Raw genomic sequence first — 12,217 nt, 5'->3', positions numbered from 1 at the left:
GTACCCTGTTAAATCTCAACGCTGCTTACTGGTTCAAAACACTTTAAAAAGAAAATTATTTCAGGTGTTTCAGTGGCTGTAATAGCCCTGTCCTCACCCACTGCGTGTGGTCTAACCCTCATCTCCTCTCACCTTGTCCCTTCTGTCCAGAAAAGAGAATTAGGTTGTCCTTCAGGGCAGAGACGTTACTGGCAAACGTCAGCTTCAGCTTGAACTCGTAGAAGGAGCTCATGCTGGGGATGGGCGGATACGCCATGTAGGACGTGTAGCCAAACTCGTCCAGCCCGCTAAACCTGGGCCGGGTGATGTTGATGGCTGTGGAGGGAATAAATCAAAAACAGTCAGATAATTTTCTGAGTAAGCAAATGAAAAATAACATGACATGATTACAAAGCAGCACCAGTGAATGTGCAGCGCCTAATGTCTACTGGGTCTGTCGGATATGTTGTTCAGGCTTCGACCTGATTTGAAAGCACCTGTCGCTCTTTACGTTGCACGAAACATCCCGACAATGCCTTGGAACAAATTCCATTTCCGTTAACTTACATTAAAAGTAAAGCAGGTTTTTGTGCTTCCCCTGTAAAGTAACCATTTTGGAGATACAAGGTTTTCTTCCAGAACATTTATAAGAATATTTTAGTTTCTTGTGTATTTTGAGGTGTTCTTTCCAAACAGACTGCAAGACTCAAACCGTGCCATTCACTGCAGTTAACCCAGATTTTACTCATCTATCAATAATCTATACTGCACATCATACCAGTACTGATATACTGCCCAGCACTTAGAAGAAATCGTCAGAAATTTCAATAAGGTCCAGAAGGTTCAGTCCCCAAACGGTCCACCAGATGGTGCTATTGATCCACGCTCTGCACTTACCTAACATCTCAGTTGTGTTTTTATCTATGGTCATGAGGAGATGGGGGGGGGGGGATGACTGCAGGCTAAAGACTGTTATGCTTTTCTAGCCTCGTTTGTGTTCTTCTCCTTTACAGCCGGCCTGCTTTTGGTCACTGAGAGCGACACTAAACTCAATCTGGACAGGACTGAAGTCAATCTGCTCTAATCTGGTGTAAAAAATAACATGCTCGGAGAAAAAAAACATAGAGCAAAGAAAAAAAACAGCCAGTAATGTATAATCCATCTAAATGATCCCGTTCATCCCCTGAACGCTTCATCAAGAGATTATGTTCAACACGTCAGTGGACGTTTTTCATCGCCTTCGTGAGAAAATCGCCTCTTCTGGAGTGTCTGCTGTGGCCCTGGTGTTTTTCCTTCCAGCACTTTTTTTTCCTACAGGCTGAGGCTCTGTGCATCTTCCCAAATAACGAGTGTTTTCTCTCCGTCTACCCCCCCCTCCACAACCCCCGCACCCCTGAGGCTCTGGCTAAATACAGTGCGGAGAGTGTTGTGTGCCTGTCTCTCTCTCTCTCTGTCTCTCTCTCTCTCTCTCTCACTGTTTGTGCTGCTGTTCTGCTTCCCTTCTGAAATATTGATGCTTTTTGAAATTGCGCACATACAACCTCGTCACTGCGTATTTGAACAGTGCCTAATGAAGGGCCAGGACACCACTAAGCAGAGAGGCGGGTGAGGGGCTGCCATCGTTAAAACCCCAGTGGTCTCTCTCACACACACACACACACACACACACACACACACACACACACACACACACACACACACACACACATCTGCTCATTTGTGCTTTCTTTCTGCCCGAAAAGAGGCCTTAATGAGCACACATACTAACTTAATGACTCCAGGTGAGCTCAGGACTCAGGACAGAGGAAGAAATGAAGCCATTCCAGTACAAACAAGCCCATTAAAGCGATAGTTCAGACAGTTCAGGAAAATGTTTGCAATCATGAGTCCAAATTGGTTTTACAAGTCAGGAGTCTTAAAAGAGATGGGAGTTCTTTGGTAAAGAAGATGGCTCCATAAAGAAGCAAGAACACTCGAAGAACCCGTTGCACGGTCAAACTGTCCTTTGCATGGTGAAATGGTTCTTCAGACTGACGGAAAATGTGCTGTAATGGATCTCTGTAGAACCTTTTTTTGGAGAAAGTTTCTATGCATCACCACAAGTGGTTCTTTTACTGCTAAAGGCTTGACATTGTAACAATAGCAAAACGCTTTTCTGATGCTATCTGAAGAACCATCTCACCAAGCATGGGGTCCTTTGAATGTTCTAGATGCCATCTTTACCAAAGGACCCTTGAAAAACCAATACAAACGTAAAGCTGGGTAAACAAAGTATGCCAACAATTACACTTATCTCTCACACACACACACGTATATATATATATATATATATATATATATATATATATATATATATATATATATATATACACACATGCATATTATGCTTTAAATGTTAATAAAACACAAAAGTAAATATTATTAACAGGAACTAATTTTGCTTTACAACAGCATTTGTGTTTCCTATTGTTCATTTCTTAGTGCATTTTGTTTTAGACAAAGGTGTGAATACAGTTCGACAGTTATGGGGTCTACCAGCTCTTCCAGGTGGTTGTTAGGAGTCCCATTTTCTCAGTAGCTTTAATCAGTGTTTGGACTCCAGCTTCAGAAACTCAATTTCACTTCTGTTAACTTTATCCTTCCTTGCAAATGGGACTATGTTACATCTAACCTCCTCAGAAAAATCTAAAAAATGAATCATTTGTAGTGCGATAGTCTCTTACTTTTGCACGGTACGGTCAAAAAGGCACAGGCTGCAACACGCTTCCAATTAATATGATGTTTTAAACCAATTTGACCTTCAGAATCAGCACAAGTGACCTCAAGTTGCTTTTACTGTAACATTTTACTACGTGTGATATTACAGATTTCATATCATCGTTCCCCGTGGATACATCTTGTGTCTAATGTCATGAAAAAGGCATGACGTGTAATTAATGTCCTTTTTGTCAGGAAATAAACAAAGGGTGGTCTCTGACTTTTACCCTGTGCTGTCAAAACAGGCTTGGGTTGTCATCAACCCCTAATTAATAGAACATTATAAACCAATCTAGTTTTGTAGAACCAGCAAACACGACTAGCATTTACTTTAATATTGTATCGTTTTTGCTATATTTCATCCAGCGTCCTTAAAAATGCATAACGTACACATTTTGACAGGAATTTAAATAAACAAAGGGGGGTCTCTGACTTCTGCGCAGTACTGTAGCTCCAGCGAACTTCAGACGCCACTGGTTCTTCAGACGCACGGGTTCCCTCGCAGGCGCACCCCAGAATATGTGTATAATCTGTGTATAAAAACGTCACGTCAGCCAAGAGACTGTCACGGAAACCTGCGGATATACGTTCAAAGACTGAGAGGGCTTCCTTTTAACAGGCACAGCTTTCATGCAGAAGAATAAAACACACATGCTGCTCCTTTAAGGGCTGGAAACGGTGGTGTCATAACCGTGGCCTGATTTAAAGCACACAAATGGGGCTGGGGAACGCTCTGAGACCGGCTCGTGCACCATCAGCAATTAGCATCAAAAGAAGCCAACATCAGGATGGGAAGCGTGCCAATCCGCCTGCTTTTATGTGTCGGAGGAGCCTCACGAAGTGCATCGGCAAGCCTGTTGAGTGGAGAAGGTGGCGTAGAGGCAACCCACAACGGTTTTCATACGAGGTGGAGGCAGTTTTATGTGTGTTTATGTTATGTACGAAGATGAGTCACACAACTCAGCACGACAGGGTACATTATGTGCTCCTGCAGAAAGCGCCGGCGACCTCTTCCATTTTACAGCTCCTCTTCCCATACGTTTCTGACCCGCATTCAAGCACTTCCCCACCTAAACACAACCAAAACCCTGAATTCAAGCCCTTTCCCCAAGCTCACTTCAGCATGTATTTGAGGAAGGAGTCTATTTCTGGACTGCTCAGATAAGGCTCTGCCTCCCCATCTCTCCTTTGACAGTATCTGTTTGGTCTGAGCAGATTATAGAGCGACTATTACTCACTGTGGAATTGATTTGGGCCCGGACTGTTTCATGGTACAGCCACGTCACTCACACGTTATGTAAACTAGGCAAAGCCGAGGCTGAATGACAGGTAGATAATGACGAACCCAAACGGCTCGCATATACATACGTCAGGGCAGCCGCGATTACTGAAATAAACTCAATTATTTGATTAAAAAAAATAAAGTCAGAGATTAAAAAGGACCTTTTAAATGAGTTGGCATGAAAATAAGGCAGGCTGATGAAGTTTTATCCCCACACAGTGTTTTTATACGCAAACCCCGGCCTAAAAGAGATGGAACAGTAGAGAAATGCAGACAGATAGACAGACAGACAGACAAAGCAAAGCTCTAGAGGTACAGGTACACAACACTGGATTGCTTGGATTGGGAGACTCTGGAGGCTGATGCGGACGATATTTATTGACCTACACTTACAGAAGTGGTGTCTCTCTGCATGGCGTCAGGCTGCCGTGTTTGCCAACACAACGCGCCAGGCGTCTCGGCATGGAAGTTCCCAGTGGTGTCCTGCGATAATTATTCCCATGCAGTTCCGGCAGATTTTGCAGTAGGGGTGAAATGTTGGTAGGACGTCCCCACACATTTTCAATCAGGGATGGGTCTGGCGGTTCGGCTGGCCGTGGCATAGTATCTGCGTCTTCAAGGCAGCTCTTGAGACGGCAGCAGTCTGTGGACACGCGCTGATCTGTGGAATAGCGTGCCGGAGCGTGTTTCCGGAAAGCTGGGGCCACTGGAGGACCTCATTAACCTAACGCTGGGCTGTCAAAGTACCTTTAATGAAGAGTAAAGGTGATCTGGCATCGTACGAAATCACACCCCACACCACGACACCAGGCCTTCTGGACGAGTGACGCCTGACAAGAAACTGTTCATCCTGGCGCTGACCATGGTGCCACAGACGGATTCGCTGGCTGTCTCCACCAATACAAAAGCGGGATAACCCGCTACCATTCTGAGTCACTCCATGACAGTCTTGTCCGACACCTTTGCAGTTTTTGGCGACGTTGACGTGGTGTTAAGGGCAGTCGTGGTAACGGTATGTAGTCCTGCATAATGCACCTGGCTGCCAAAGGTGCTGGCACTAACAGGACGATTCAGGCAGGGCATCACTGCTTACTGAACATCCGCAATTGTGGCTGTTGGGTCACTCCGTGCATGACGGACAATCCGGCGGTTCTCCGTTTGTTCATGTAGGTCTCCCAGATCCTTCACGTCGCTGGTCCGTGCCCTCTTCAGCTTGCTATGGTAATATCTGCATGACCGGTACGGCACACAAAACGTCAATAAGACCATCCCGCTTCCAGGAACCCTACAATGACCAACACAACGACACAGGTCAGAACGGAAAGCAGGTGCAACGGGACGAATGTGTGTGTGCGTACTTTACTTCCAGATTTCTCCTGGACGTCCCCCAGCTATCACGCTTTTTTTAAAAAATTTTTTATTCCATCTTCAGCACTAATTAACCAACCCAGGTAGAGGATCATAGGTATAAGTCATACTGCGCTGCACTGGAAATACACTGGAGAAGTGTACATTTTATTAATGTTATTTCTATTTACTCTAATATGTGTTTTTCTCCTGAGCAAACAAACAGTCAGTGCACGACACTGAATACATAACGGGGAGAAATCAACCAGCCTTCATCTTCTCCAAGAAACCTGCAGGTATATATTATCCACCTCCGAAGCTCAGTCTTAGAAGATGATTGTTTTCCGCAGTAATCAAAACACATTCAGTGGTGTTGAGGTCTGGACTCCAGGGCGGTCAGTCCACTGTTCAGCTCCTTCCAGCTACACATCCTTTCAGACCCCCAGCGCTGAGTGGTCTTCTCACAGTGGAAGGATGGACAGAAACACCTGTGGATGTTTTCAGATCTGAAGCAGCTTGATTTTCTCCTCGAAAGCTTTCAGTGCTGTTTATCTGATGGGGGCAGTTTTGGGGTTCCACCAGGTCTTCCCAGTGTTTGTTAGGAGTCCAGTTTTCACTCCAGTTGTCACTTTTTGTCCTTTGACCTTCCACTTCCTTATGCAAGTGGATTATTTCAACTCTAATTTTATCAGAAATGAAGAACACTTCATGACCGTTTTGTCTAGAACTGAAATGATCTAATATCTAATAATCTTACAGGTGGTTGGTAGAAGCCTCACAGTCAGCGACTGCTGTTAGTTAGAGTATGATATAGTTATCTCCTCAGGAACATCTGCTGAAAAACGAATAACTTGTACTTAATGGCTGGTTTGAATGGAAATGAAAGATGTGAATGGTGGTCTCTGAGTTCTGTGCATGTTCAGGGTATTACTGTTACATACTACACATTAGAATTAGCACATATGGCATGTATACATATAAATATATACACACACACACACACACACACACATGTTGGTGCATCGGGTAAGGAATCGGTGTACATAGCCCATTCATGCATGCCAGATATGCATGGGAAATAAACTCTGCTTCTTTAGTGCTGCATTCATTCTACTAGCAATGAAGTGCATTTGATCACTCTGCACTAGACTGCCTCGGGCACACTTATGTTTCTCTTCACAGGGCTGCCGGTATCAAGTGGAGGAGACTGGGCTGGTAAGTAAGTAGAAGCTTATTAAAATTCTGCTCATGCCCTGATTCATAGTGCAGCCTTAACATGTGACACATCGGCAGTTTATTCCAGCAGCCTGTAAAGGAAAAAACCCCAGTCGATAGGTAGCGGGGTTGCCCTGCTGCTGAACGGAATCGGCACAGGCTACTTCTTAAATACCAACAGTGTTACTGGTCAACGTGCTAAACACACTCGGTCTCTGCTTTGCTGGCTGGATTAGGCCAGACTGATGCGGCGGTTTCCTCCGATTTCTTGCTCCACACACTCGCGATTAGCTCACGGCCAAAACAGCTCAAGTTTAGCTGCATCCGGTCTAAACCCATCTGAATATTTCCTACGAGCACCTCGCATGACATTTCAATCCCAGAATGTGACGTAAAGGCGCTCTGACGGAAAGTAAGCAAGTGGGGCATGACGTCGGCGGTCGGGTTGAGGCTCTTCCGCCAACTACCAGGCAGATGTGCGTGTCGTAGGAGTGGTAGTTTACAGCCAGCAAAGCTTTGGAGCTATTTCAGGTTCACTCATGCTGGATTAACTACCTTCTGTCATGAAGAGAGGTTCATTTATAGCCATGTAAGCCTGGGCTTACGCCGTCTACTTATATGTGAGCATAAAAGATAATGGCTGCGTATTATTCTACACACCTGTCATCTCGCTGTCTAAACACGGGACACTTTCGCCGGCTCACACATTCATGTTCACGTTTCTCGGGGTACATTAACCAAGTTGGGTAGGCGGTAGAGACTTTGAGGCTGCAGGAATGAGGCGTTGAAAGAGATGAACCTGTTGCAGGCAGGTAGAACTCTAATTTGTGTGTGCAGTGCTGTAGATGGGTGTGGCTGGAGGCTGTGAGCTTCATGCACCGAGAAACACGTATAAATGACTCTCGTTCGTCTACAAACAAAGTAAACAAAGTTACCGACGCTTCAAAGCTCAGAACAGTTGAAGAACATTTGTTTTTTTGGTTAAATGAATCGGGTTTACATCATAACTGCAGGTAGTTGCTACAGGGTTGCTGTGGAGTTCCAGCTTGTTGTTAGGATGTTGCTTGGTTGTTGTTTCATGGTTGTCAAGGTGTTGCTAGGCCACTGCTAACCTGTCCCAGGTGGTTGTTAAAGTGTTGCTAGGTAATTGCTATAGCATCTCACATGGTTGCTAGGCTCCTATTATGGTAGCCAAGGTGGATGCTAAAATATAGCTAGGCTAGATGTTGCTGTGCTATCCCAGGTGGTTGCTAAGGGGGTGCTAGGCAATAGCTATAATATCCCAAGAGGTTGCTAAGGTGTCGCTAGGCAATAACTATGGTATCCCAGGTGGTTGTAAGGTGTTGATAGACAATAAATATGGTATTCGAGGTGGTTGCTAAGGTGCTGCTAGGCAATAACCGTGGTATCCCAAACTAACTGTTTTCATTGCAGACTCACAGAATGTCTAAACCAAGATGCTGGAAGTAATCAGAGTGGCAGATCACCATGACCCGGCTTGAGCACCCCATTCTAAAAGAAAGACACTTATGAGCTCCTCAAACCTCTTGATTTTGCAGAACACAATGAGAAGTGAAACACCCCGACTGAAAAGACGTACTAACATACCAGCAGGTAGCTTAACATATTATTAACACCCCATTCCCGGCCTCTTCCAAGTGAAGATCTTGTGAACTGACAACGAGTAAGCCCAGGACATCCGTGACGGCGGCGGCAGCGGCCTCGACTAGTGATCGATACCGCCTCTGATGTTATCTGATGTTATCAGGCTTTAAATTCAAATGTCAGTCGCACTCAGTGTGACACCAGCAGATTACTGCGCACCATTTGGCACCAGGCACTGGGTGTCTGATGTGGCAGGCTCTGTGCGCCGTGCCAAACCGTCTTTTAAATCATGCCACCCAATTAGATTATAGCGCAATAAGGGCTTCTGCTCCTCGCGAAGGTGATCTAATAGATGGAGAGCGACTTCATGTGTGGGGGCAGATGCAGCACACTGTGGAAGTTAAAGCAGACGGGGTATCAATGCTTGTGATATCATATCACTGTTGTCTGAACAAAACCTCGTATCTCCAAAACGGTAACTGTACAGGAAACCTACTTTACTTTTAAAGTTAATCAGTGGAAGCAGTCAAATTTGTATCAGCTTGTTTCAGAGAAGCGCCAAACAAAATGTACCAGTGCCCATTTTTCCGTGGAGTTTCGACGAGCGAAAGAGCACACAGCTATTTGGACGGAGGCATGCCCATAGCCCATGGCTCTGGGCAAAAATTCATACTGCTGCTTTAAGTGCCTCTCCATCAGATGCCTTTCGGAGAGAAAATGGACATTTTACTCGGTTAATTCACTGAAACCCGCTGCTTCCCGAACTCCAGTGATGTGATTATGCAAAAGCCTGCAGTCGTGACGGTGTGAAGTACGTTTCTGAAACCAGTATGAAGAGGAACATGAGGTACATCCGTCTTGACTGTGGATGCACTGAGCAGGTGAAATCTGAGAAACATCCCAGTTATATACTTATATACTGTGGTTGGTGTAGCATAGTGGGTAACATCTCTGCCTTCCACACTGTAGGCTGGGGTTCAAGCCCCGCTTTGGCAAAACACCCTACACTATACCAATAAGAGTCCTTGGGCAAGACTCCTAACCCTACCTAATGCCTACCTGTGTAAAAATAATCAAACTGTAAGTCGCTCTGGATAAGGCATTTTAAATCGTGGTTATAAAATTATAAATAGTTAAAATGATGCTATATTTCATTCATATTTCTACCCGAAGCTCTACAGATTCAATACTTCATCTAAAGACTACAGTAGACCTCCAATGTTGTGTAGTGTCTGTTTGCTCTGAAAACTGTTACTGCAGGCTTATTTTCTTCCGTCATTTGCACCGTATTGGTTCAGAATATCTGGTACAGCTCAATCTCGGCTCCAGAACAGTTCAGCCATCGGCCCTTTATGGACCAACTAACGCCAGGCGTAAGGCAAAAGGACCAGAAATGCTAGGCAACAGAGAACCTACCAAGTTTGTGGACACCTTTCTTTTGAGATGAAGTGTATTAATAGGGAATTTGTCCTGCTTTGCTGCACTAACAGCCTCTGTTGGAACATTGCTGTGAGGATAAGATTGAGAATTAGTGAGGTCAGAAGTTGGAGGTTTAGTTCTGGGGCACTCCCACTCATCCCAAAGATACCGAATGGAGCTCCATCACTCCAGAGGACTGTTCCACTGCTTCACTGCCCAATGCCGGGGGGCTTTATACCCCTCTAGTTCACGATTGGCATTGCACATGGTTCTGTTGCATTCTACTGGCAATGCTTAGCCACAGAGATCATACAAGCTTCACCTCAAAGAAGCTGGATTCACTGATCATAAGCCATGTCTGGACACTTTGGGACAGTGTATAAGAATCTTAGTTGGCACACTCTAAAGTGTCTACAGCAATGAGAAAAGCTTACGCACTTGAACACTAAATGATCAGCTTTGGCTGTGACAAATTTACGGCATGAGCTTCTGTCCACAACCTATGAGCTTCCAAATCCACCCAATCACACTTCTGCCCAAGTCCTCAGTCTTGTCAACATTATGCTGGCACACTGCGCGCAATTAAAAACACTGAACGGCTTCAAACAGAATCCACATCCCAGAAAACAACAGAGCATAAAAATTGGACTTGCTCTTTTTACTGACTGGTTGCCAGCATGACTGGTGAAGAAACAACAGGGTGATTCTGAAAATAAGAGGTAGCTGTAGTAGTTTAACAGGCTCTCATTGCCAATAATTACACTGACTGATAACACAACAGGGTTCTATAATGAAAGAGACATCAGTGTATATCAGATAACCCAACCGCACTAATTATTATACGTGCTGGCCAGTGCAATTCAGCTTTTAATGTGCTCTGATCCTGATTAGTTGCAATGAAAACATTTGGGAGGATTCTAGATATTCGCTGGTGCTCTGTAGCTTTTAAACAGCTCATGTGAAAAAACCAAAAAGAAAAAAAATGATTTGGATGAAATATAGGAGATTGATGGGCAAAGTCATTTAGAAAATAATGTCTCAACTAATGTAGTCAAACCTCTAATTAGCCTCACATCTGCAAAAGCACAATCTCAGCTTATGTTATACCCCCATATAACATGACCCTCATACTGCATGTTTCATATCAAAAGGCTCTGCTGTCTTCATCACTACTTTCCAAATCCATTGCAGCAGCTTCAGCAGCTGTAAACTCTCTGCACGCCATTTCACACGAGTCTCCGATGTGGACTCGGAGAATGGAGGGTTTCCAGCATGACAAGTCAGTCCTTAGTGATTTTCCTGAGTGTCCACTGGTCAGTTTCACCCAGAATGTAGACGGACACACGAATCCACCAGCTCCACACGGTGAGAGGCAGATGATGTGTATCTCAGCCCCTCTACATAGGCTCATAACTCCGGATGGGAGTCTCGTAGGATCTCATGATAAGATGGAATGGAAAGGGCGGCTCTACAGATTCAGGACGAGTTTGAACTGTATTTCTGAAACACAGGTGAGCTTGTGGACCCCACAGGGTTTAGAAACTCCCGTAGCAGCTATCATGTCCAAAATAAAAGATGGAGTTACTAGTGCCTTCAGCAGATATTAGCAAAATGATAATGTGACTGCTGATACAGGTCAGGTTTTCGATGAACTTTCTATCATCTTTAGGTTTAACTCTATACATCCTGGTTCAGCTGTTTGAAACCTACCTGAAACGAAGTTGTAGTTGCATAACGCAAGAAAAAAAGTTTTTTAAACTGAGCCGCAACTGCTGCAAGCGTCTGAACTTCATGAAACAACCAATCAAAAGCCAATAATGCATCGCATGATCATGCATTACATTTTTTCCCCCCCAGTTTTCTCCACAATTGAACTGTATCCAGTTCGACCCACTAGTTAGGACTTCCCCAATCACACAGTACCACCAATGCTAGGGGGCCTTGTGTCTACCATCTTTTTGAACTGCCGCTCATGCAACGTCATTGGACAGCTGAACACGCTCTGAGGACAACACTAACCGCCAGTCCTGTTACATCAATTAACAGATGCCAGTACTGGCTAGCATGTTGAGACTGATGTGGAGACAGGGGGCCATCCTACCCACCCAGAGTGACCAAGGTCAATTGCGCTCTCTTGGACTCCTGGCCACGGACGGCTGTAGCATCACTAGAAATCTAATGTAGTTTGGGCAGTTTCCTCAGCAATGCTAACAATCAAGCTTCTCAAAGCTGACGTTTCTGTAGCCAGCTGTGCAAACTAGCCAGCTAGGCTACCAGCTGTTTAATCGGCTGCCTGCATTTATTCTTCTTTGTTTGCCTGCTGTTATGGTGATCTGCACAGCTAGGTTTATTTTCTCCTGTCTTGATGTCCATAATTTCCACACTACACAAAACTCCGAATAAACTGGAATCCAATGAAAATCATTACCGAAGGAGCGACTGAGCCGTTCTTCTTGTGCTCACAGGACAGGATGAGTGAGCTATCAAGTAGGCTATAACAGTAAGGGCCATTTAAACATTACATGTCAAAGGCTTAACTTGCCAAAGTTTAAAACTCAAAGGTATACAGTAAATGACCCAAGAGAGATAATACAGGTATACAGATCTAGAAAA

The 12,217-nt window shown here is 44.6% G+C and overlaps 1 protein-coding gene across 1 annotated transcript in view; it reads right to left on the bottom strand.

Annotated features, from left to right (window-relative positions):
- Positions 1–12,217, bottom strand: part of eys (eyes shut homolog) — a 445,373-nt gene that overhangs the window by 23,185 nt on the left and 409,971 nt on the right. Inside the window, exon 43 of the mRNA XM_037532720.1 lies at positions 133–315. Coding sequence (XP_037388617.1) covers positions 133–315 — 183 coding nt within the window. The remainder of the gene's footprint in view (positions 1–132; positions 316–12,217) is intronic.

Source organism: Pygocentrus nattereri, chromosome 22, assembly GCF_015220715.1.
Source record: "Pygocentrus nattereri isolate fPygNat1 chromosome 22, fPygNat1.pri, whole genome shotgun sequence".
NCBI classification, from domain to species: Eukaryota; Metazoa; Chordata; class Actinopteri; order Characiformes; family Serrasalmidae; genus Pygocentrus; species Pygocentrus nattereri.
Note: the sequence above shows the minus strand (reverse complement) of the source record. Positions and strands in the feature narration are given on the sequence as shown.